We start from the raw sequence: 26,225 nt of genomic DNA, 5'->3' as shown, positions 1-26,225 counted from the left end.
AAGGTAAGTCTCTGCCATCACATCCCATGGTAAACTTGCTGCATGGAGCAGTCTCCCTAGAGGTAGTCCCAGTACTGAGCCAGAGGTAGCCTTTTCTCTCCTTGAGATCTCTCTTTGGAGGCAAAGAAGAGCAGTCACAGAAGTCCTCTCTCCCATGATACAAACAGACTCCAGGATGACCAGTCAGCAGTGTTTCCCATACCTGGGCAACATAATGAGGGGCACTGGGATAAGCTGAGAAGATTCCACATGGCAGCTTGCAGAGCAGGGAGTCACTGAGCATGAGGGTGCCTGGAGAGGAGATGCAGCACAGACATAAACATGCATTTCTGAGCTCTCTTTCTCTTGCCTTCATTTGGTGCCTCAGTGCATCTCTGTGCTGTGCTCGCACTCAGGCTGCCACGCAGAGCCACCATGCTCCTGTGAGAGCACTTTGCCTGCTGCCTACATACACACACATACATACAGCAGGAAGCTGGTGGAGCAGGATGCATGCACCTGCAGATGCCACTCCCCACTGTTCTTAGCCAGCCAGCTGCTCTCACTCATTGCCCTGCCCACCTGCAAAGAGACATCTCTCTTTCTCAACCTCTCCTCTTCATGAATCCTTCTGCCTGTGTTGTCACCACGAGCAGGTTGCTGGAAGAAGGTGGCCTTTCTCCATGGTTCTCCAATGGTTCCTTATGGCTATCTTGGTGCCTGTGGGTAAGCAAGTTTCCCTTCCACTTGAACAGCTGCACTGGAGTTACAGCAGCTCCCTCATCTGTCTAGCCAGTTGCTGGCAGTGCCCCATTCCCCAGGACTTCCAGGGGGAGGCTGGGCAATGAACAAGGTGACCTTTTCCTCCACCTCTTTCTTCTGAAAATTCTACAGATCTACAGAAATTTTGCTTGCTTGTTTTTCCTTTCTGACCCATCTTACTATTTCAGATGAGAGTACTAAAGTAATTATTTTTCCCAACAAATTTTCTGTTGTGTTTGAAGCTGCTTTGCAGAGTTTTATTTCTCCTGCATGGCGCTCTCAGAGAAATGGAGCACTGTCCCATAGCTTGCTGATATCATTATGCCACCCTATCCCATATCATGCTTCAAAGGTGTGCTTTCATGCCCCTTTCAACGTATTTCACTCCTCACATCTCTTCCCTTCTCTTTCCAGGCCAGGCACTCCATCAATCACCAGACATGGCTGTCCGAGTGGGAGACTCTGTGGCTCTGGACTGTTCCCGAAGGACGAAAGACTTCTTCGCCATGTACTGGTACAAATTGCCTGTGGGGAAGGATGCTGCTCTGCAGTTGGTTGTATACTCACTGGAAGGTAGGACAGCAGAGATTGAGGAGAAATTCAGAAGCCACGTACAGAGCAACGGGACTAAGGACAGCCGCTTATCTATGAAGATAGATCATGCCCTGCTCAATGACTCAGGCACATACTTCTGTGCTGAGCAAGACACACAGTGACTGCAAAGCCAGAGCAGCACAGCACAAACCTTTCCAAGCAGACAGGGATCTGGCCATAGCACATGCACAACGCTGTATTTGACAGTCCCAAATTTCTCCTCTTGCCCTCCAACTCTGCATGATTAAAGGAAGAGGTGGCACAGGCTGTCTCCCACTTGTCCCTAATTTCTTTCCTACTCTGTCCCACCTCTGAAACACCTTTTGACCCTTTCTTCTATAGACACTGACTTGCCTCATTTCTCTTATTTCCATAGATGGCCTCTCACTTTACTCCTCTACCCATTCTATCCCCTTCTCCTTTCTTCTGTGTCCTCTCCCCCACCTATTTCCCTCCTGTTTTCCTATATTTAAGCATATTTGAAAAATAAGTCCATCTTTGTCCAATCTGTGAAGCTTCACAAAACTCATATTGATTCATTTACCCCTCTTCTTGGAGTCCCTCTGGATGATATAATTTTTCCCAGTGTTGCATTGCCTGCTCACTAGCTGAGGGTGCTCTGTCCCCTTAAGCAAGTCATTAACAAGCATATTACAAACTGGTAGCAAGTCAGTAACATAGCATTAACAAATCAGCCCTGTGCTACACTTCTCGTGACCAGCCTCCAGCTGGACTTCATGCATTGGTTACCACTCTCAGAGCCTGGCAGTTTGGTCACACATCTTACTCTCCACTTATCTAGCCCCTACTTCATCAGTGTGCATGAAGATGTGATGGTGGGAGATGGTGTCAGATGACCTCTGCAGATGTCTGTTGTTCTTATTAGATAGCACAAAGGGGAAAACAGCTTTGTAAGCTACCTCTTTTCATGGCATGGTCTACTGCAGGCATTAGTGATGTTTTAGCCATGTAAGAGGGGAAGTCTTATGAGGATATTCCATCAATCTGAGAATCAGGAATGGCCTAAAAGCTGGAAAGTGTAATTTCTTCTTTGCCTGCTGGAGGCCTTAACAATTAGCGAGGGAAAGTGACAGAGGACTGAGGCAGATTCCAGACTACTCTTCTCAACATTCCCGTCTGCCATATTTCAGAATGCACTGGTGATAGTATTTCTTTGCCCCTGTTTTCATCTCATCATCTGTTCGTCGTATGCTCTCCTCTGACCTCTGACATTTCTCTCTCCTTTCTCCTAACATACCAGGCAAAGATATCAGCCATCCCCCACTCACAATATTCAGGGAGGGAGACATGGTCAGGGCATCACAGGTCAGGGAATCTGTGTCTGTCAATGGCTCTCAAATAAGAATTCTGTCTCCTGATGGAAACACATTGAAGGGAAGGATGACAAGCTGCAGCTCAGGGCTTTTTCTGGAAGAGGGCAAATACTGAGGAGGAATTAATCCAGTGGTTCCAGAGCAATAGGAGACAGAGCTATGGTCTGGTCCTGTTTGTACGTTGCGCCTACCGCAATGGCTATAGGAGACACCTACACATCCCACTGGCAATTATGCCAGCTTTTTCATGGACTTCCAATTTCAGTGTCAGCTGGGATCAGGAGGAGTGACAACCAGAAGCCAGGAATATCCATGTCCTTTTGAATCTTTCAGGAAAACCAGGCAGTCCCAACACAAGCAGTTAACAGAGTAAAAAGGTGGAGACAACAGCCTCAGTGGCATAGGTACAAGAATAGAGCAAGCTCTAGCAAGAGGTTGTGCCATTCACTAAGAGCTTTTGGGAAGGTTCCACTAGGGACTCCTCAGTCTTCCTGTAGGGGGTGGGAGCAGGGGCCATGGTGAGAGCTTGTGTGGCTGCCTGTTGTTTTCTACAGTAGGAGTGTGCTGCCTGCACCATTGAGCAGACTCTCTCAGCTGCTTTAGGCAGTTTTGTAGCCCCTGACTACACGCTGATAAACAGCAAAGATGTCCTGCTCCAGAAACTGCTGCAAAGTGAGTCTGCCAAGGAGTCCATATCTCTCCCTATGGAAAAACTGAGAAACACTGCACAAAGAAGGGGTGCCTGAAAATCTTTATTTTCTATAAGCTTTGCATGTCCTGTTAGGAAAGGGCAAAAGATACTGAGGAGGAAAAGGAGGTGACAGAGTGAGAGTGTCTCAGTTGGCAGCGATGGTTGACTCGATCCAGGAGACGTAATTGCAGACCTTGGTGTAAACTCCAGGATAGCCTTTCAATGCACATCCAATCCCCCAGGAAACAATGCCCTGGAGCTGCCCATTGCAGACTACTGGACCGCCAGAATCGCCCTGTGCACATGAAGAACGAGGATAGTCAGCAAACGGTGTCAGCGTAAGGGATGAGCCAGACACTGCAGAAATTCAAGGGAGCTCCACTCTGCTTTTCCTCCACCCAAGTTGTACAAAAGGTAATTTCTGATTGCCACTCTGTGCCTGATGCTCCTGTGCCTCACTTGAGCTCCAAGGACACCACAGCTAAGAGTGAGTAAGCTGCCTGGTTCTGATGGATGCAGTCCATGGCAGATGCTTAGAGTGTGGGTTGTGCATCTTAAACATTATTCTGCCAAAGAGCTCTGTGGAGACAGGCTCATGTGAAATGAAGAACACTTGCCAGGTGTGCTCCTTTTCCAGACTGGATGAATCTTGGAATACTAGCTACTCATAAAAGTAACATTTGCATCCTAAGCTCTCAAGTCCTTCTAATTACTATGGACTCTATGGTGTCCAGCACTTCTCCTTTTTCAAATGGCCTAAGGGATAAGAGGTGGCATAGTCTGCCTGTGGCAATTTAGGGCAGAGGTATTTGCTTCCTCAGAAAAGGGCCAATGGCTAAGGGAAGAACCTGACCTCACTCAGGAAGCAGCTGTCACCTGAAGCCCCCCTTGTTGTTCAAAAAGCAACATTCAGCTGCCATGAGTATTAGTGGATTCTCCACCAGGATAGCTCCTCTACTAGGCAGGAGAGAAAGATATGGGAGAGGAGAGGCCGATGTTTTACCTGGCAGGAGTCTTTTCCTCCCTCCAGGTATCCTACGCATATCATGTTCTGTGTGATTTGCCCAGGGTAGGCTTGGGAGCAGGCACTTGCAGAGAGTATAGGAGCCTGCAGGCACTGCAGGGTGTCTGGGTAGTTACCTACAAGAAAGCAAGGAGAGGTGGTTGATGACATTGGTTCATTGCAGGCATGGAGCTAAGAGCTCCTCTTGTGGCACAGACACTGGGGGATTGAGTCTGTGGTTGTAACACAAGAGGAAGGACTCTGCAAAAGCTTGCCTTTAAAGCAGTTAAATGGATACTGCCCTACACAACCAGCTCACCCCCAAACTGTCTGTCTCTCAGCACTTCTCTGTGCTCAGGCTGTACTGCTTGGACTTAAGAGTGAGGACTTAGAGTGTCTCCAGGGCCCTCCTGATACTGTGTGTCCCCACAGGATACTCACTGCCACTGCTGAGTGTGTTGCCCCAGCCAGAGATGAGGCATGTGGTGCCTGCTTCCGCACAGGCAGTAGGCAGAGGAACTGTCTGGACAGCTCTGTTGAGCTGGGCTGGTGTGTCAAGCTTGATGAGCATGATGTCATTGTTCAGTGTTGAGGCGCTGTAGCCGGAGTGGCGGATGACTTTAGCTGAATTAATTAACTGCTGAGTGGACTCCGTGGCTGCCAGGTTGTGTTTGCCAAGCTGCACTTGGATACGACTGCAGAAGAGAAGGAATGGCCACATCCATCACTGCTCCTGACAGGGCATGTGCAATCTCCCTGCCACCATATGCACTCCCTTCAACACTGCTGTCGTAGCAGCCTCAGCCTTCATGCAGGTTGTGTCTGCTGACCTGTGTTAAGTCCTGAGGATCTACACTGAGCTCTTTCCTGCTCCCAGTATAGGTGCTGAATTTCTGCAGGCTCATTTTGCTGCACTGGAACAGGTTGAATGCCTAACAGCTCTTCACACAAGCATTCTGGAAAAGGGCAAACTGCCCTTCCCTGACCACATTTGTCTTCCTGTTCCCCACTGACTGTCTTCTAACAAGATGAATGCAATTTCTAAGAAATCCCAGCCCGTACCTGGCCAGGAGTTACCACATTGCCATTTCAGAACGTGCTCTGCATGCACAGAAACACTTGCACTTATGATGCCTCAGCCCAGCTTCCTGAATGAGCCACCCATTCCTTGGCTGTCTCCTGTCACAATGCAGTCACTCACGCCTTTGGATACCTGCTGGCAGTGAACTGGAGGAAAGAAGTAGACTATGGAAGAATAAATTTGATTCCACTCACGACTTGTAGCAGTGACCAGCTGACAGGACCCACTGGCTGCTGATGAGGGAGCCTCCACAGAAGTGATACCCAGAATTCAGGGACACCTGATAGGGAACAGAGTTCTCCGCACAGGTGTAGCCTCCCACGATCTTGTCATCGTCATCATGACTGCTGATGGGATAGGCAACTGGGAGACAAGAAGTGGCACATGTCAACATCTGGCATAAGGAATCCTCTGCCCCTGTGGCTGAAGCATCTCACTTGTAGGCTCTGCTTCTACCAAGATTGAGAGTAGCAGTGGTGGGGAAGGCTAACAGATGCTCACTTGCTGCTCCCCACAATGATGCCATCAGGGTTAGGTGCAGACATGTCTCACACACCTGCACCTAAGGCACTGGCTGCTAGTCCCAGGGCATCACTGCAGGATCCTGCCTGCAGTAGCCATCGAGAGAAGACCTAAGTACAACACAGGTCTGCAGTGCCATTGCCTCATCACACTGGACCACAATTCACCCATTTACAGCAGCTTCAGGACATTCTGGGCCTGGGCATTATCTTTGTATTTCATAGTCCTTCAGAGAGAGGCAGTCTGGTTTGTGGAAGCTACAGACATGTTTCAGCAGTCCCCTGTCAGCACCCCCTGTGAAGGGATTCATTCCTCATTTTGTGACACCAGCAATTATCAACAGACAGCAGCCAAAAGAGGTGGTAGACTCTGCCCTATGACTCCTGCAAGCTGAAACTGAATTTCACTTTCCCAGCACACACTACCTGGTGAACTTGCTCAGAAAATCAGCTTCCTTACACACTGCAACAACAGAGCTGAGTGAAAAATCTACTCACCAGCCACACCCACAAAGGCGAGCAGCAGTAAGTGCTTCATGGTCTCGACACCACCTCGAGCCCAGAGTGGTGCCCTGGAAGTGTGAGCTGCTAGAAATACATTTTCTGAAATGGCCTTATCTCTCCTCCAAGGTTTCTTCCAGGCAAAAAGTACACAGTGGATAACCCAAAGATCCAAATGTGGGCAAGTAGCAGGCAGTGGCAGAAAGTACAAATAGCATCTCAGTTAATCATAAACTTTTCTTAGGATAGAGAGCTATTTTCAAATTATTCCAGAGGGCAGCCTTCCCTTTGAAAATACTTTGGGGCTTTGGGAGATGCCTGGTTGGGTGCCTGCATCATTCTTGCCCACAGCCCCTGTTGAGAGCAGGCTTCACATCCCTTTGAGCCTCCTCTGTGCTGCTGATGTTCTCAAAAACGTGAAGTTTCTGCTGGCAGCTCTGAGTAGCAGCTAAGGAACCCTAAGACACTTATGCATTTACTCTGAAACAAACAAAGCCAAGTCCAAAGCTCCCCGGTGCTGTTAAGTTCATTTGAGCACAATCCTTTTCTTGAGTGGAGTGTCTGTGTTTACCTCATAGGACACAATCTTTTCCCAAAGGAAAGTGTTCCAAATAAACTCCATGGGGATGAAGAAAGCTCCCTGCTGCCTGATGAGCAAAACTGTTCTGCTGTGGGCTTGCTCCCCATGGCTGTTTGGAAGCATTTCTCTCCCCTAGTCCATATGATAATCCCAGCCTAGGGACTGAAGGATGATTTTTCCTTAGCTATGAGGTATTCTGTGCAGGCTCATTTTTGCCACAGGTTCATTTCAGTACGTGGTGGGCTTGGCTGGGGCAGAGGTAGTTTGGTTTGTAGTAGTGAGCATGGGGCTGTGTTTTGGATTTGTGCTGGAAGCAGTGTTGGTAACACAGAGATGTCACAGCTGCTGCTGAGCAGCGCTTGCCCTGAGCCAAGGCCTTTTCTGTTCTTCATGCTGCCTTGCATGGCATCACCTAGGGCTGGCTGGTAATCTCCTTGAAGAAAAACTTCCCTCTGAGACTCTCTATGCTACTTGCTTTAGTCAACAAGAGGACACTACTGACCTCTTCCCAGGCTGCTGCCAGAGATCCAGTCTTGTGTTCCTAAGGCCTTGATGGCAGACATCTGATGGACCTGGGTCCCTCCCATTCTCCTGTCTGCCTCTCAGAGGCCCCTCTCAAGGGCTCCTGTGAATCCCAGACTATCCTGGTGTGTGCCAGTGGAGCAGCTCCTGGAACAAAGTGATCTCAGAAGGCGGCAAACAGGGCAATGTTGTGCACAGCTTGGAGGTCATTCAGCAGACAGACTGCTTCAGATCAGCCCTTCAGGCCTTCCAGTGAGAACTGTGAACAATGAACAGACTCCTTTGCAGGCAGGTTGAAGTTGGAACACCTCCTGCCCTCCCCTCTCTCCCCCATTCTTTCTTTTAAGTCAACAAATCTCTACCTGAAATGTAAATACCCTCTTCTGCTCAATGCTGCTGCTGAACATCCCACTGTAAGGGGTTTTTAAGGGTCTTTTAAAGAGAGATGCTCCAGCTGCAAACAAGTCTCTCATTTCATGCCTCAGAATGCTGGCAGCTTCCAGGGCACAGCAGGATTGGTGAATGGAGGGCAGCTGCCTTAGGTGTTATCAAAGGACAAGCAGAGGCAGCTGGTATGGCTAGAAATCCATGCTCCTAGTGCAAGTGTTTGTCAGCTGTATCATCACTGGACCCAGATACAGTAAATAAATTTGTCCAGGCTGATGCAAGATCATGGGAAGGGGAAGCCTGGGTAAACTATGGGCTGGCAGAGGGAAATCTGCCCAGGGGTACAATGTGGGGCAGTTTCTCAGGCTAGTCCTTGTACCTCTCATGGAGCTTGGTGATGCTCTCTTCCCAAGACTGTTCTGTCTGGGAGTAGCTGTTACATTCTACAAAGCTTCTGCCCCTGCAGCTGTTCACAGCTGTGCAATCCTGTCACGCCCCAGACATTTCAAAATGAAAATCAAAAATGTTGTCAGTCTTCCTGCTCTTCAGATGGTAGTAACGTGACAGGCAATTCCTGAGAGACACACTAGAGGTCCTGAGTTACACCTTCCAGAGACTTGTTTGTTTTTTTCAGTGTTTGTACAATGATTTTGTGTTTCCTAAGACAGAAAATTTACTTTGTATAAAAATCTTCATTCTGGGATTAGCAATACATTCCAATGGATGTGACTAGAGGAAAATGTACAGCCCAGCACAAATGATTTTGCCTTGTCTCAGAGTTCTTAGACAGCAAAGTCTTAGAATTAAATCATTTCTCATCATGTCTGTGGTATAGTTTCTCCCTTCGGGACTCTGATTACCACTAGAGGAAAAGGTTTTTAACAGGTCCAACATGACAGGCAGTATCAAACACTGTTTGCCTCCATGCACAAGACATGTTGGGGCCGCTTGAAGAAATTAACCACAGCAGCAGTGTCCTATGGAACAGTCTCAACATGACCCACCAAGGTTTCTCAAGTTGTCCCATCCTAGTAGTCAGGGGAAAGGGCTAAATCTCAATAAATTCAGACAGAGAACAAACAGAATCAAGAGAAGACTCCCATGGAAGATAAAAAAAAAAGTAAGTTGTGAGGAGTAAAGGCTAAAAATTATGCATCAAAAGAAAATCTGTGTCAAAACCATAATTGAATAAGAAGGTAAATTTGGCCAAACTGCTCTATCGACTTTGGAAGCAGCATACAAAAATCAAAGAAAAGTGAAAAAAATATATGAAAGGTACTAAAAATCCCTGTTCTGTATTGTCTCTGTTTTCCTGACAAGTCACTTAATCTGTAGCATATCCAGCATGGGGGTCAGTCTTGCTGGAACATGGGTAAGGAATAATTTCTCCCAAGAAAGCCTGCAGTACCAAGAACTGGCAGGGACAAAGCAGTAGCCATTGTCAAAAGCCTATTTGTCATGAGCTAAGTGCCCATGACACTGGAGATCATACAAAACTTATAGAATAGAATAGAATAGAATAGAATAGAATAGAATAGAATAGAATAGAATAGAATAGAATAGAATAGAATAGAATAGACCAGGTTGGAAGAGACCTTCAAGATCATCGCGTCCAACCTATCATCCAACACCACCTAATCAACTAACCCATGTAACCAAGCACCCTGTCAAGTCTCCTCCTGAACACCTCCAGTGACGGCGACTCCACCACCTCCCCGGGCAGCCCATTCCAATGGGCAATCACTCTCTCTGTGTAAAACTTCCTCCTGACCTCCAGCCTGAACTTCCCCTGGTGCATCCTGAGACTGTGTCCTCTTGTTCTGGTGCTGGCTGCCTGGGAGAAGAGACCAACCTCTGCCTGTTTACAACATCATAGAGAACATATTTTCTTTCCTTTCTGGGAAGGAGCCATATCCTCTCAGGTAATTTCTGTTTTCTTAGAAGATTGAGATAGGGAACATTTGCTACCCATGTCTTTGAGATTCACACTGCTCTGAATCATGTATGACCTTAGAAACTCAGCCTTAGACCTGGAGAAAGCACAGTATCACCAACTCACAGACCGACATACCTTCTCTACGGGTATATCATAGAACCATAGAACCAGCCAGGTTGGAAAAGACCTCAGAGATCATCAAGTCCAACCTATGAAGATCAAAGGAAGATATGAATCACCCCAGAGCTTCAGAAAAATATGTGTGTGGGGGGGAGTATATCAACAACAACAAAACAAACCAACACCACCAACAAAAACCAATCAACCAAAACTGCACATCAATAAAAGGAACCTGATTATGTACCATGGGACCAGAGCAGATGCATCCATGAGTCCTGAAGGAATTTGTGGCCAAGGTTGCTAGGCCCCTGGCTTTTGCTTTCAGAAAAACAGGCTGGCAGAAATGCCTTACTTTCTGTAATTCAGAAGTGAATTAGATGTCTCAGGAAGATTAAACCTCAAGGAGTATGCTCTCTGGACTGGAAAGCTGATGAAATTAAGATGTGATTAAATGTAACGTTTGTTCCTCCTGCTATCCTGGTCTATCACCTTTGTTTCTGTCTAAAATAAGTTCTAAGTTGTGAGGTATCATCCTTCAGGAATTAAGAATGTCTCTCCAGAATGAAACAATATTTATTTACATTTACTGAAATAAGCTCTTCTGGAAAGATGGCCACAGGTGTAAATGCATCCAAAAAAATGATCTATGCAGCCAGCATTCCCAGTTTCTTGGCTGGGGTCTAATACTCACACACACACACAATGAAGGAATGACAGGAAGTCCAAAATTCAGCCAGCAATATACTGGTCTGCAAGCAGTTCCAGGCTTTTGTCAGGAGCTCAGAACACTGCCCACTTTGTGGCAAGGCTAAAGCAAAACTTAAAGCCATATGAACACTTGTCTTTGCTTTTTATGGCTCACATCAAAGGTGGACTAACTCTTTGTTCTCTGCCCAATCCTGACGTAAAACTCAGAACAAGGGGAGGAGCATCAGTCACTCTAGTCTCTTCTCTCTTAAATCACAGTGAGCAGTAACACACTGTTCTGGGACAGCTAATGGGTCATGCTGTCTGTTTTGCTTGTTCTTTTATCTGGTGAGATAGATCCAGCTGCAGCATGGTTCTCATCCAGGCCATGCAGGGGTGAAGTGATTTAAAGGACCCTTTTGAGCTATCATCTGTACTCCTTCATCTCCTTTTCTCTTTTTCTCTTTCACTTATACAGGTTCTGGGATTGGAAGTGTCATCATACAGTGGCCAGAACAAACCCTTAAGAGAGCTGGAGAGACTGTGGACATTTCCTGCACCCAGATTTATACAAGGCTTTCTTACATGTTCTGGTACCAGCAGCCTTCAAAAGACAGTATGAAGTTATTAGTCAGTACTTCTACATGGATGCAGAAGTCATATGAGGAAGGTTACAGTGAGGACAGGTTTAAGATAAGCAGAGATGATAATGATCACTTAGTGATGACAATTGAGAATGTGACATCCAAGGATGAAGCCACATATTTCTGTGCTGCAAGTGATCACACAGTGCAGTGAGGGGGTTGTGAACTATGATAAAAATCTCTGCCTTGCCTGAGTGAGAGATGGGATCTGAAAAATGTGAGTGAGACAGATTGGAGAGGAGCAGAGGAAGAGCAGAAGTAAAAGAAGGAAGATGTGGGGGATAGAACCAGGAGGTTTTTTGGAGGGAAGAGGGAGGAAGGGAGACAAAGCAGTGCAGCATCATCTAGTTTCAAAGATGAAAGCCTTTATAAATACAAACCCATAGATCAGCATTAAGGATTGAGGCACCTCTGATGTGGTTTGTGAAAGACTGCAGATACTTCTTAAGATTGGTACTACAGAAGCACAGCCATGTTCTGGGCCACTAGTTCCCCATGGACTCCACCACAAGACCAAGAAAAAAGTATAAAACAGAATAATTCAAGGTTCTTCTACATTGTGATGCTCAGCCCAAAATCAGATATGCCCAAGGAAAGATAGACTGATGTGAGAGGAGAGCCCAGCCTCTAATTATGGACATAGGAATGATGGAATGGATAAAGGTAGGACCAGGTATACCTTCTACCATGGAAGCTTTACCCTGCACGACGTTTTGTCCACCTGCTCCACACACTGATTAATTGAAGGATCTCTCTCTTCCCTGCCAAGGAAGCACATACAGTTCTAAGCTGCACAGGCAGAGAAAGGCACAGGCAGAGAAAGAAAATGACAAAAAGGTGCCATCACCTGGTGCTCCCATTTAAGGGACAGCTGAAGGCAGAAACTGCCTCCCATCGTGCTTCTGTCTTCATTACTTGCAGAGATGAGCTTTTGATAAACTAGCTGCTTTTCAGTGATGGGCCTGGGGAAAATGAGAGTAGAGTATTAATAGAGTTCCCCCACTTGCCATCCCCTGTCTGTGTTCCTGTCTTTATCATGTAACCTAGGACTTACCTTTTCTTCAAAGGCTAGGGAAATCTGGAGGCATGACAGAAACTCATGTTCATTGTAATCTCACCCTGGTGGATGCAGTGGAGGCTCTGAAGAGGACAAATCTAGTTGCATCCCAGAACTACTCCAGTCCTCCAAAGACATTGCTGAAAGAATTTCATACACCACTCCTTGCACGTGGTGGTAGCCAATATTCTTTTGACTCCAGGAGCTGCTCGGTGATGGGTGTAACAAACCATTCATTGCTCCCAGGGAGCACTCATCTGCTCCTCAGAACACTCTCAGGTCCCTGATCTACTTGCTGTTAGACTACAAACATACAACAGGGAAGCACTGGGAAAGCATTGTCTGTCACATAGCAGGGACGCATTAAGTTCCTTATTCTCTTCAGCCTCCTATCTTCTTCTATAAAGACATGACTGGTGATCCAAATGCCCTGTGAAAATTTTAGGAAAACTAGTTGATGCTGGAATCCTTTAGGTAGTGTAAACACCGTGGTGACAACTATGGGAGAGACTTCTGGGCGATTTTTTTTTTTCAGATTTGTTTTTATTCTCTTGTAATGAATTACCAGTTCCATAATATCACAATAGCTCTTGCATAAACATTACTTGCTGGAATGTGTCCAGAGAAGGGCAACAAAGCTGGTGAGGGGTTTGGAGCACAAGCCCTGTGAGGAGAGGCTGAGAGATCTGGGGTTGCTTGGCCTGGAGGAGACTCAGGGGAGACCTTATTGCTCTCTACGACTACCTGAAGGGAGGTGGTAGACAGGCAGGGGCTGGTCTCTTCTCCCAGGCAACCAGCACCAGAACAAGAGGACACAGTCTCAAACTGTGCCAGGGGAAGGTTAGACTGGATGTTAGGAAAAAATTCTTCATAGAGAGAGTGATTTGCCATTGGAATGGGCTGCCCAGGGAGGTGGTGGAGTCACCATCATTGGAGGTGTTTAGGAGGAGACTTGATGGGGTGCTTGGTGCCATGGTTTAGTTGGTTAGATGGTGTTGGATGATGGGTTGGACATGATGATCTCGAATGTCTCTTCCAACCTGGTTTATTATATTCTATTCTATTCTAAAATGAAAAATAAGGTTTATCAGCTCTAGGGACAGAGGAAGGATCCCTTTCTACTTCTTCACTCCTCAGCATTTTTTAGTTCAGAGTGCCAAATGCAATTCTAATGCCCTGTGAAAGCAAACTTATCAGTAGCCTTCAACATTCCTCAAATTAATGAGCTGGCTATTGACTGATCACAGCTGTGCAGTTTCCAGGTGGTAGTAGAAAACAACAGGGATCTCTAGAGGTCATTGCTATCTTGATGTTTTGCAAAGTTCTCCGTTCCAGCTCTGACATCCATGCTTTCCCTATGCAGGAATAACAGTACAGATAACCTTGTGTTAATCATCCAGTACAGAAACGGGGTTGGGAGCAGAAGATGAACACTTGGGAAATAATATTGTTCTTTAGTGGAACAACCTGCATGCAAATCAATACCATCTAACAAGCAGATTGAGTAAGCACAGACTGGAAGAAAAGGGAAATGAATGGATGGAAATAAAGGATATACACATACCTCTATGTGTATAGCATAGCATCACAGCATATGTGATGGGTCTAGCTGGGTTTGAGTTAACTTTCCCCATTGCAGCTCTCATAGTGCTGTGCTTTGTATTCCTAGCTAGAAAGGTGTTGATAACACACTGGTGTTTCAGCTACAGCTTAGCAGTGCTTGCACAGCATCAAGGCTGTCTCTCCAAATATGCCCACTCATCCCACCCTGCTTCAAAGGCCAGTAGGCTAGGGGTGGGCAAGAGATTGGGAGAACAGCTGACCCAATCTGACCAAAGGGATATTCCACACCATATGATGTTGTGCTCAGCAATAAAAATCTAACAGAAAGGAGGATGAGAGGGGACATTTATTATTAAAGTATTTGTCTTCCAGAGCAAGAGCTGCATGCACCAAGGTCCTCCTTCCCAGGAAGTGGCTGAACATTGCCTGCAGGTGGGAAGTAGAGAAGTATTTTGGTTTCCCTTTGCTTCTGTATGCAGTCCTCACCTTTTCTTTATCAAACTGCTTTTATCTCAATCTGTAAGTTCTTTTTTCATCTTACTTTCTTCCCTGAGGGAATGTCTGAAGTTTTACACAGTTTGACCCACGAAGCCTTCTATGACATGGAAATAAAAATCAAATGAGCATCTTTCCTCTCTTTTCCCCCTTTCAGTCATTTGAATTCCTGGCCTGCAAGGCCTTTTCTTTTGACAGGTTACAGAAGGACAAAGTGGGACAAGGCTGGTCTCTGCTGGCATATACTGGAAACTGTTTTATGAACATGCCCCGAGGAGACGTCAGCATCACATAAGAACATTCCTTCAACATGAATACAGAGGTGATTTGCTTGGGTTTAAAATACCATATGGAAGAGAGCCTGTCAGTGCCAGTGAGGATGCTAATGAGGCTGTAGACTGGAGCAGGAGACAGGATAATCTTAAATTGATTTTAATATAATAGTCTTAGACCCTGAATAAACAGTGCTGAAATTAGAGGTAGACTAAGACCAAGGCAGGCAAATAATATCCCACTATTAGTATTACATATGCAGGGCCAGAAAAACAAAATCCTAAGTGTATTTCTAAAAAGAATTTAACCAAAAAATAAACATCTCCAGTCATTCCCATAATTAATGACTTAAACACACAGTTTTGCTGTTGTGGAAGAGAAGCACCTGAGATCACCTGTTCACCTCGACTTCTGTAGTCCTGTGTCTTAATCCTAAATGTTCCAGGTTAATTTACGTTGCTCATTTCCTTCCCTGGGACACTAAGGGTGGTTCCCAGCTGAACAGGCCATAGCAGAAATTATGGCTCCTTCTGTGATATCTGAAAACAAGAAAACATAATTTGAGATATTCCTAGTGGAATTAACTCATTTCAAAGGATTGTCCTCTGCTGTGTTGTTTTGTTTTGTTTTCAATATAAAGACAGGCTGAAGCCAAACCATTAAAGAGCAATAGAAACGAAATGTTTACTGCAGGTGCTTGATTGTGTTCCTGACTATGTGTTGACCTGTAATGTGAGAAGACTAGGCTGAGATGGGCTGTGTTTGTTCACATTCCTCTTTCCCTGGATTGCCTCAGTTTGTACTGGTACACGCTGTCTCTGTGGCATAGATCCTTCCCTCTTGGCAGCTACATCATACCTGGGCAAACCTATGAGGGGAAGAAGATACAGTTCTGTGTCTCCGATTAGTTGTATGTAAAAGATGGTGATAAAAGTATCCTGCTACCAGTCACCGCCAGCCCCTACCCGCATCAGACAGTTACCGAAAGGAAGGCACACTCTTACTCTGGATGAAATCTTTTCATACTCAGAATCACAGGCACTTGGGAGGAGCCTCTACTTCTGCTTCCTGTAAGAGGGCAGTCAGAGGAATACAAAATTCAGAACCCTGCATCCTACTTTCCTCTCTTTCAGAGCAATTGTGACAAGTGCAGCACAGACCAAGGAGGATACCCAGGACCAGGCCAGGCCATAAACACAAACACTAGTCTGTGTAAAGCAAATTGCTCTCAGTGCAAACCAGTTGCTGTGGACTCGAGGTCTGTTTATCACTCTAAGACAGAAGTCAAAAAGAGCAGGGAGGAAAGCAGCATGAACACTGTCATGAAGTTACCAAGTCGAAGTTAACTGCATTTAAAAGCAGGCAATAACATTTTTAAATATTACTTTTATCTATTGGGAAAAATGCCAGGATTATAAATTCAGGGTTAATACATAGACTGAAATGGGACTGTCACACAGAAACACCAACGACAGAGGAAGGATGTGGCCTGTGGCAATCTCTCATAGCGACTGGGTGGCAAAAGCATGAAGACAGAACCATGAGTGGGATTGTTTTTGTACGAGGTTGTAACATTGTGGGGACAGGGGTTACACAATGATACATTCTCCAGGAAGCCTTTACAAAAACCTCTATGTGCATAAGCCTTTGGGGAGTTTCCAGACAGCTACAGATAATTCTGCAGCGCAGCAGTCATGCTCTGCCTTGCTTTTTCTTGACAGATCTATAAATGCTAGGATTTGTTTTCATTGTCTGAGTCTGTCCTCTCTAGAAAACATGCCAGCAGATTCTGAAACACTGAAATAACTTTTTGCTAACCAGATTGACTGCAGATGCACCTAAGACCTATCAGAGCATGTGAAGCAGAGAATTAGTTTCTTTCTGCTGTGATAGTGTTTGCAACAGACCACAAAATGGTTTCTTAATGTAGCATTTCTTAATGAAGCACTAGAAAAGGAATTCTGACATGTAGCAGGTCTCACTTTGAGGTACTACATAAAATACGTTGAAGCTCTTCCCTAGATAAAAAACTGGCTGGACTGCCAGGCTCAGAGAATGGTGGGGAATGGAGTTAAATCCAGCTGGTGGCCAGTCATAGGCTTGTACAGGAATGGCTGGAAAGCTGCTCAGCAGAGAGGGACCTGGGGATGTTGACTGGTTGAACATGAACCAGCAGTGTGCCCAGGTGGTCAAGAGGGCCAGCAGCATCCTGGCCTGTATCAAGAATGGTGTGACCAGCAGGACTAGGGATGTGATCATCTGTAGTCAGCACTGGTGAGGCTGCATCTCAAACACTGTGTTCAGTTTTGGGATCCTCATTACAAGAAGAACATTGATGTGCTGGAGCATGTCCAAAGGAGTGCAATGGAGACAGTGAAGGATCTAGAGAAGAAGTGTTAAGAGGGGCAGCTGAGAGGGCCGGGGATTGTTTAGCCTGGAGAAAAGGAGGGTCAGGGGAAACATCATTGCTCTCCACAAATACAGGAAAGAGGATTGTAGAAAAGTGGGGGCCAGCCTGTTCAATCAAGTAACAAGTTATAGAACAAGAAGAAATGGCCTCAAGTTGCACTAAGGGAAATTTAGATTGGATATTAGGAAGGATTTCTTTATTGAAAGGGTAATCAGGCATTGGAATGGCTTGCCCAAGGAGGTGGGGTCCCCATTCCTGGAGGTATTTGAGAGTCATGTAGGTGTTGTGCTTAGGGATATGGTTTAAGCAAGGACTTGCCAGTATTAGGCTAATGATTTGACTCAATGATCATAAAGGTATTTTCCAATCCAGGCAATTCTGTGATTCTATGATTCTGTGAAATTGATTTGGTTTAGTTCAGTGCCACAAAGGCAAATAACCTGTATGAAAAAGCGTGTGACTGTGACAACCACAAAGAAAATATTATCTGATTATTAACCACAGCTTATAGAAAGAAAATCTTCACAATGCTTAGAGTACAAGACTGGCAAGCCTCTCTAGTTTTAGAGAATTTTTATTTCTAGACAATGGCACTCTCTACTGCTTTGGAAACATTGGAAGGGTTTTCACATCTTCCAAATAGAATTGCACATGATATTGATGAGATCACGTGAAGACCAGAGAAAAGTTGCAAAACAGCTTGAGGTGAAATGTAGACAATAAAAACAAGTACCAAAAGACTCTGGGAAACACTTTTATCAATGCTACAGATAATACAATGAGATTTCAAGATGGTTTTCTGTGAAAGACCTTCAGAGAGAGACTGAGGGACTATTTGGATTCCAGATACAGTGAACACTGATTAAGCTTCTGCTCACCAAAGTCAACTGCAGTGCATCCCTTTGCCTAACTTCTAATACACCACTTTGTCACGGTGAACAACCTCGCTTTCGGCAGTGGCACCAAACTTACAGTAATAGGTAAGAATTTTCTGGTTTTTATCTTTTAGAGATCCCTTCAAATCCCATGTTTTCTCTTTAGGGAACTTCATTTCAACCTTATTCTCCCTTCCTTTATTAAACTGGTGTTTTTCTGAAGTGCTAGTAACCCGGTCTGTTTTGGAGAATAGACGAAGCTTACTACCTTAGGTAGGGACACACATTTCATTTTGGAGGACTGAATGAATGCATTTTTAGCGAATAAAAAGTTGTCCATAGAAAGAATCTGGATGAGGAATGCCTTAAAAAACATGTACATATCATAAGTACATTCCCTTAGTAAAATGATATCTGCAAAAGTCACTATTTCCCCAAAGCAGTTCTCTGTTAAACTATTTCTCCTGGAGACACAGGTCGTTAGGACAAGTCAGTGAAAGGCTGTCTGGAAAGAGCTGAGTTACATTTACACTTTGGACAGGTCTAGAAAACGTATTACTTTGTATCTTTTAAAGGCACACAAATATGTATTATCTCAGATAAGTGGGGAAGACGAGTTGAAAAAGGGAAGCCACACAGAAACACTCCATTTTATCACAAGCAACACTAACAGCTCTCTATAGCTGTTTAATTCCTTGTTCTTACAGAAAAAAACAACTCTCCACAGCAAACCAGATTTGTAGAATGGTCTCTCCAAAGCCAGGAGAACACAAGACTGCTCCTAAGACTTTGCTAAATGACAGTGGTGTCTTCTTCTCAGTGTATTGCTCCTCGAAGAATTGACTCCTCAGGCTTTTGTTCCACTGCAGAGTGAAATTATTACAAGTGATAAAATTCAATCCTTATATAAAAAATATAATTCAATAATCAGCATGTGTTTTGAAATCCAGTGTGAATCTGAGGTACCTGAGCTGGTGAAAATCAATGCACTGGTCCCTCGTTGACCAGAGTAAGTTATACAGCTAACATTAATAATCACAGCTAAGAGAACAGATGGAATAAAAACAGAGAATTCATTCCAGGGAAGAAGAAAGAGAGGGATGTTTAGGAATTGCTCCCATGGAGACAGTGGCCTAGGATGCCGTGTTGCATATTGCAAACTATTTTGTAAGTAAAAAAAAAAAGACAAAAAAAAAAAAGACAGACAAAAAAGACATTTATCTTACAAGAGAAGAATATTCATTATTTTGAAAGGAAAGGAGGAAATTAAGGCAATGGGGCTGTTTAATGGAAACTAAGCAGACAAAATTAGTCGGTCTGCATACAGGAAATAGTTTCTAACAGTGCTCCTAGATAAAACTATAAATGCCCTCTAAAGAAAGGGTGAAAGCTGTAACAATCAAATCACCTAAGCCTGAGGCAAAAGAGGTATTTCTGAGATTGATCTCACCTGCTGAGAAACACAGATGTGGTGATGTTCTCCTACAGGCTTTTCACTGGGTTTTAGGGGATCATAAATTAATGTAGTTTGTGCTTCTTCTTTTGCTGGTAGTATAGGAGGGGAGGGTTAGTCAGCAGGTTTGGTTCAGAGGACTGAGAGTAGAGGAGAGGTTTTCCTGCAGCTGCAAAGCAGTGTGAATAATGAGAGACTGAACTTCGGCAGTGGGACAAAACTCACAGTCATAGGTAAGACAGAGTTCTGATCTTTGTGATATGTGTGATATTTGTTTAGGGGCAAGAGCATTCTTAAATAATTAGCAACAGAATAATGATAATTTTTCACACAGCCATGTGGGCAGGTTTAGTGCTTTATTGGTTGCTTAGTAAAATGAGACTTGCTGAGATGGAAGTGCAGGATTTGCAGGTGTAAATGTTGTGTCTGTTGCTTTTGTCCTTTACTGGGAACTTCATGTAGGGAGAAAAGAAAGTGTAATTCTGTTTCCTTCTGTTCTCCAAGAAAACATTATAGAGGTTGGCAATGAAAGATCATTCCTCAATCTGCAAGTTTTTGCAGTTCATCTGTGTAACAATCAAAAGAATATCTCAGAGGTAGACTGTGGATTCTTGTGTGTGATGAAGCAGGCAGGGAATGAATACCCTTGCTGGTACTTTGCTCTGACGTCCGTAGATATCGGGCAGGCTAGTTAAAGTTGCTTTGATACACTGGCTTCCTCTACAGCCCTTTTCACAACTTCTAATTGTCAAAAGACTCTCTTCTTTTTTTTCTCCGTGCACTTCTCTTTGTTATTTCACTTTTTACCCATTTGCTTTCTTTGCCTTCCCTGCTCCAAGGAAAGGATTTAAGATCACCTATATCAAAATGAATAGGTTTGATTTTAAAATGAGAGTAGGAGTGAAAGATAGCAAGAAATTGTGAAACTGGTCTTGTTGTGATGGGAGTGGAAGAATTGTAGTACATTTTCTCTTAGGTGAGTGAAGAATGTGTGAGTTTGTGTCAGTGTCTGCCAAGAACACTGTGGCAGATCAGAATGGGCTGTTGATATAATTTTTCTGATTGTCTGTGTTCTTGTTTGCACCAGTCTCCTTATTCTATTTCAAGCATGTTCATTCACTGGTTTTGTCTTTCCAGTAGTTTTATTGTTCTTTCATAGTATCATAGTATCAGTGTTCGAAGAGACCACAAGGATCATCTAGTTCCAACCCCCCTGCCATGGGCAGGGACACCCCACACTAGATCAGGCTGGCCAGAGCCTCATCCAGCCTGGGCTTAAACACCTCCAGGGATGGGGCCTCGACCACCTCCCTGGACAACCCATTCCAGGGCTTCGCCACTCTCATGGTGAAGAACCTCCTCCTCACATCCAGCCTGAATCTCCCCACCTCCAGCTTCATTCCATTCCCCCTAGTGCTATCACTACCTGATATCCTGAGAAGTCCTTCCCCAGCCTTCCTGTAGGCCCCCTTCAGATACTGGAAGGCCACAATTAGGTCACCTGGGAGCCTTCTCTTCTGCAGACTGAACAGCCCCAACTCCTTCACTCTGTCCTCATAGGAGAGGTGCTCCAGCCCTCTGATCATCCTCATGGCCCTTCTCTGGACACCTTCCAGCACACCCATATCCCTCTTGTAATAGGGGCTCCAGAACTGGGTTCAGTACTGCAGGTGGGGTCTCACCAGAGCTGTGTAGAGGGAATCACCTCCCTTTCACTTTTTTCACTTTTTTCACTTTTCACTTGCCTTCCTCTTGGTGGTTTATATATATATATTTCTATGTTTATATTCATATATATTTTAGTCTGATGAATCTCTCTTAGTTTTCTTCTGTGTTCTTCCTGTTTCCTTGTATTTACTCATTAGCAATTTGAGTTTATGTCAGAGAAACTTCTAAGACAGGTAAAAACTTCATAAAGGCAAGTACTTGAACAGAGCAGTAAGAGTGATCAACCTCTCCTCATTTCTATGGGAAGGAAAGCAGTGATAAACCTTCTAAGGAGTTATCTTTATTACTATCTAGTTACCTCTTCTGTACAAGCTCACACATTTTCATAGGGGCACCCCAAGTGATCTTTGTAGAGTAAGCACTGACTATTATGATTAAAGCTAACAGCTGAAAGCAAACACTAGGGTTTACAGGTCAGTATCTTTCAAGATACAGGTTTCTGCTAATTCTCTCCATGCTAGAAAGGAAGGAACATCTACAACTGCCTTCACACACACACACAAAGATAAAAGTTGTCCCTTTTGCTTCATAGCTCTACTGTGTTTCTGTTTGTATTGCACTCTGCAGACCTGGTGGGTTTATCATGCTAAATGAGGAAAAAAGACATGTTAATAGATTATATGGAAGAAAAGAAGAAAGAAGAAGAAAAGACAATGGCCTTTAGGTCACTGCTTAGCTTCTGAGTAACATCTGAATGCTGTCTTGTATACGCTTTTGACTGTAGAAGTCTATTGCCTTTAGTCTTATATGTAGATATTAAACATTTTAGGGCAGGGGACAACTTTTGGTTTGTGAGTGTATAGAATCTTGCATCATTTTGGGAAGTGGTATGAGCCAGGATGAGGGCTTTTCATAATTAGGATAACCTAAATAATAAATAGCATAAAGAGATACTTGATCATTTTAAAATAGTTGTTGAGCAACTAAAGACCTGAACCAAAACTTGTTCTAGGTAGATTCAGGTTATGTACCGGAAGTATTCTTCACTTCAGATGGTGAGAAAGATTAGCTCCTTCCTTTCAAGTCACCTCTTAGATGGCAAGGGTGGGGGCCCAAGCAGGTTATCTGAACACTGCAATAACCATCATGTCTTAGTACATTTCCAGGAATGTAATACAATCTGTGCAAGATGCTTATGCCTTATAACACAGACTCTAATTTATTAGTACAATACTACAAATGCAGGCCTCATAGCACTCTTGGGTACTTTTCTGCCTACTTGTCTGTTCAACTTCTTTTCAGCTTTCCTATTCTTCTTACAGAGACAATACTAGAAATTTAGAATAGAATAGAATTAACCAGGTTGGAAGACACCTTTGAGATCATTGAGTCCAATCTATCATCCAACACCATGTAATCAACTAAACCATGGCACCAAGCACCCCATCCAGTCTCTTCCTAAACACCTGCAGTGATGGGGACTCCACCACCTCCCTGGGCAGCACATTCCAATGGCCAGTCACACTTTCTATGAAGAACTTTTTCTAACCTCCAGCCTAAACCTCCCCTGGCACAGCTTGAGGCTGTGTCCTCTTGTTCTGGTGCTGGCTACACAGGAGAAGAGACCAACCCCCACCTGGCTACAACCTCCCTTCAGGTAGTTGTAGAGAGCAATAAGGTCTCCCCTGAGCCTCCTCTTTGGCAGGCTAAGCAACCCCAGCTCCCTCAGCCTCTCCTCATAGAGCTTGTGCTCCAAACCCCTCCTCAGCTTTGTTGCCCTTCTCTGGACACCTTGAAGCAAGTCAACATCTTTCCTAAACTGAGGGGCCCAGAACTGGGCACAGTACTCTTGGATATCTGCAGCTAGACCTTTTATGCAATGAGCTCAGACAAATGCTTTTGGTTTCTTGGTGTCTACATATCTAACAGATAATGATTGCCTAAAAGACATTGGTTAAAAGGCCAGATGTATCAGGAGTCACACAGCACAAATGCAGAACAGCTTCAAAAGTTTTCTGACTGAAGACAATAACGGAGGCTCTGGGCCACATTGCTTTCTGTTTCAGGGAAGAATGATAAGATCATACCTCCAGCTGTGGCCATATTTTCCCCCTCAAAGCAAGAGATCCAACAGAAGAAGAAGGCCACGCTGGTATGCCTGGCCTCTGGGTTCTACCCTGATTATGTGGATTTGGCCTGGAAGGTGAATGGTGCTGAAAGGACAGAAGGGGTGGGAACAGATGAGTTTTCCACACAGAATGGGAGCACCTACTCACTGACCAGCCGATTGAGGATCTCAGCCTATGAGTGGTTCAACCCTTCGAATAATTTTGAGTGTGTTGCCAAGTTTTTTGAGAATGGAACATCGGGATCGATACGCAAGTTCATCTACGGTGATGCTGGTGAGTAAAAACTGTGTATCACCAAGCTTTACAAACTAGAAGTCACAAATCAGAAGGGTGTGGGTTACAGTGTGAAGCACATCTTTATCCAGCTTTGATATGGGGTGTGGCTATGACACAAACATATATGTAAATATGTACACCTCTTCATGTTCCTGGACCTCTATACCTGCATCATTATATAGCTGTAGTTTTAAAAAGGTTTCTTCAGATCTTGACTGAGAAATCCTAATACTGTAAAATATATGGTATAATAAAATATGCAGTACAATAAAATGAACCAGGTAGTGTCTTGAAAATAAAGCTTCTACAATTTGTGCTCTGTTTGCATCATAGACAAAAGTGACTTTCAGTTCATTTTATGTCTTTCAGGTTGTGCACTCACAGAAGGTATGTGTGTCTTCCCACAGGCAAATATCTGTATGTATTTTATTTCCATTTTTATTGATGCCAAGTACAAGGTGTGTTAAATTTCTACTGTAATAATATTTCTCACTTCCTCATCTAAGTAATTTGTGTGTGAGGTTTAAGAATAAACCAAAAATTACTTTGAGTTTATTTTAGGTGCATGCAGCCTACAAGAAGGCTGGGGAGGGACTTCTTAGGATGTCAGGTAGTGATAGGACTAGGGGGAATGGAATGAAGCTGGAGGTGGGGAGATTCAGGCTGGATGTGAGGAGGAGGTTCTTCACCATGAGAGTGGTGAAGCCCTGGAATGGGTTGTCCAGGGAGGTGATTGAGGCCCCATCCCTGGAGGTGTTTAAGACCAGGCTGGATGAGGCTCTGGCCAGCCTGATCTAGTGTGGGGTGTCCCTGCCCATGGCAGGGGGATTGGAACTGGGTGATCCTTGTGATCCCTTCCAATCCTGACTGATTCTATGTAGCTATGTTTTGGTTTTCTAGCTCTTCTTTACAATTCCCTTTAGAAATAACAGGAATCTTGTTGTGGAATGTAATTTGCTCTTTTCATCATCTCTTCCAGTCCTTAATACTGCCTTCTGTTAGGAAGCTGCTTGCTCAGCCATCAAAGAAAACAGTCATATTTGGTGCTTATAATGTCAAGATTCAGAATCCAGAATTCTGACTGTTTATCAGTACCAAATTCAGAATACATCTCATTTTACAAGTCACATTCTCCTCTGAGCTGTGATGATATCTATATTAAAAATCAGGTATCCTTCCTCCATGTATTCATATTTACATAGTCTTGTTTTTCATCAACTTGTTTAATGCTTCAAGAGTTGTAAGGCTAGTGTCTCAATACTACTACAATTCCTCAAGAGTTAAAAAAATCTACAAGAATCAAGATACCATGTTATTCTGGACTATGTAAAACTTCCCTGATCCATCAGCAGCACTCTCAAGGTCACTCTCAATAACAAGTGCATAGAATTTAAAATCTGTGATTCAGCTTAATTTGAATTCCTAAGAGGGAATCCACAAAGCAGCCTAGTTTTTCAGTAGGTATGGCAACACAATGGTTAAACATTTCCAATCAGGACATGGGGTTTTTCAGCATAAAGCCGGTCTGTGTCTTTCCTAGACTTGCTTTCTCTTTTGGTTCTTGAATCACAATGTCTTTTCCCAGCCCTTGCTGTCTTGTGTCTACAGAGCCATCCATTTGACTAGTTCCTTCGTGTTCCTTAGCTAAAGATTTCAAGGTTTCTTATTTGATTAAAGCTACAGTAGATTTAATCTTTTGTGACGATGATACTTCAATACACAAATGATGTTTGATTTGCAGAGTCCTATTTGAGGTATGGAAATTCTCTGAAGCTCACTTACCTCGTGCTCTGCGGCAAAGCCTTGCTCTATGCAATTTTCCTGAGTGCTCTGCTGTGGAGAGTCAAGGTAGGTTAGTGTGCTACTTGAACTTTAATCTTGCTCAACTAGTACAAGGGTCAGTGGATCCAGGCTAAATCTATTCTTAGCTCTCCAGGTTTTGTGCAGGCTTGTTTGAAAAATCGCAAGTGATGAGCTTTCCATTATTGTTTTTTTTCCAGAACTCAAACCAAATCAGTGCTAGCTATCAGAGAAATTCCTTCTCAAAATATTCTTTAAACAGACACTTCCTTGGTACAAGAAAGGAGAGAAAACAGAGATTCAACACAGTCAATTCTGTTAATGCTCCTAGGAGACACAACAGTTATGACATTGATGAATATGGTCTATTGTTTCACAGGTTGATGTATTTGTTCCTTTTGCACGGTTGTGCTTTTGTTTTGGGGTTTTGGTGGTGGTGATGGTTTTATTTATTGGTTGGTTGGGGGTGTGTATTTGTTTTATTTTGGTTTGGTTTTATTTGTTTTTTCTGTTTTGTTTTCAATTAGGTTGGTGGCAGTTGTAGAGAGAATAAATGAAGAGTCCTCTTCGTCACATCATCAGAACACAGCAAATTTCTACCTTTCCATAGCAAAGGATCTATGCTTCTCACTAAGAATTTCTGAATGTTATTTCTTGGTGATTTTCTGTCCCCCACCTGTTTTTTCCCCCCAATTTATTGTACTCACTACTGGGTTCTTCCTCTGCTTCCATGGCATCATATCATATCCTATCAATCGTACCGTATCGTATATCATATCATATAGTATCATATCATAAAAGCAAACACCTTTTTAATACTCAGAGGCTGAGAACCCATCTCCTTGAGTTAGCAATAAAGTTTAGCTTCTTTTCCATTCAAGAAA

The 26,225-nt window shown here is 44.0% G+C and overlaps 2 protein-coding genes and 1 long non-coding RNA gene across 4 annotated transcripts; 1 reads left to right on the top strand and 2 right to left on the bottom strand.

Moving 5' to 3' along the window:
* Positions 1 to 615: 615 nt before the first annotated feature.
* LOC137442931 (T cell receptor beta chain MC.7.G5-like) lies at positions 616 to 26,225 on the top strand. The gene is made up of 7 exons (XM_068142113.1): positions 616 to 705; positions 1,156 to 1,453; positions 19,619 to 19,701; positions 23,203 to 23,538; positions 23,911 to 23,928; positions 25,283 to 25,389; positions 25,869 to 26,225. Exons 1-7 carry the CDS (start codon positions 663 to 665, stop codon positions 25,896 to 25,898), a joined length of 915 nt encoding a protein of 304 aa, XP_067998214.1. The 5' UTR covers positions 616 to 662; the 3' UTR covers positions 25,899 to 26,225.
* Positions 3,402 to 7,990, bottom strand: LOC137442930 (trypsin I-P1-like). Of its 2 annotated transcripts, none has more exons than XM_068142110.1 (5): positions 7,549 to 7,990; positions 5,639 to 5,807; positions 4,805 to 5,058; positions 4,364 to 4,500; positions 3,402 to 3,655 (listed from the first exon to the last, which is right to left on the bottom strand). In XM_068142110.1, exons 1-5 carry the CDS (start codon positions 7,631 to 7,633, stop codon positions 3,506 to 3,508), a joined length of 795 nt encoding a protein of 264 aa, XP_067998211.1. In that variant the 5' UTR covers positions 7,634 to 7,990; the 3' UTR covers positions 3,402 to 3,505. The 2 variants fall into 2 exon arrangements, with proteins under 2 accessions (XP_067998211.1, XP_067998212.1); XM_068142111.1 differs by lacking the exon at positions 7,549 to 7,990 and adding an exon at positions 6,464 to 6,747.
* Positions 12,050 to 12,821, bottom strand: LOC137442932 (uncharacterized). The gene is made up of 3 exons (XR_010987797.1): positions 12,397 to 12,821; positions 12,190 to 12,304; positions 12,050 to 12,103 (listed from the first exon to the last, which is right to left on the bottom strand). It is a non-coding gene; the product is annotated as an uncharacterized lncRNA (long non-coding RNA).

Source organism: Melanerpes formicivorus, unplaced genomic scaffold (assembly GCF_026170545.1).
Source record: "Melanerpes formicivorus ecotype bairdi unplaced genomic scaffold, bMelFor1.0.p_v2 SCAF_8, whole genome shotgun sequence".
In the NCBI taxonomy this organism is placed as follows: domain Eukaryota; kingdom Metazoa; phylum Chordata; class Aves; order Piciformes; family Picidae; genus Melanerpes; species Melanerpes formicivorus.
The sequence above is the reverse complement of the archived record's forward strand: the minus strand, read 5'-3'. Positions and strand labels throughout refer to the sequence as shown.

Coding starts and splice junctions, on each gene's coding strand:
- LOC137442931 (XM_068142113.1), top strand. CDS start 663: ATGGTTCTCCAATGGTTCCTTATGGCTATCTTGGTGCCTGTGG. Junction 706..1,155: donor GGCTATCTTGGTGCCTGTGG/GTAAGCAAGTTT, acceptor TTCTCTTTCCAG/GCCAGGCACTCCATCAATCA. Junction 25,390..25,868: donor CTCTGCTGTGGAGAGTCAAG/GTAGGTTAGTGT, acceptor GTTTTCAATTAG/GTTGGTGGCAGTTGTAGAGA.
- LOC137442930 (XM_068142110.1), bottom strand. CDS start 7,633: ATGGGAGGGACCCAGGTCCATCAGATGTCTGCCATCAAGGCCTTAGGA. Junction 5,059..5,638: donor GCTGGTCACTGCTACAAGTC/GTGAGTGGAATC, acceptor TCTCTTCTGCAG/TCGTATCCAAGTGCAGCTTG. Junction 4,501..4,804: donor CAACACACTCAGCAGTGGCA/GTGAGTATCCTG, acceptor GCTTTCTTGTAG/GTAACTACCCAGACACCCTG.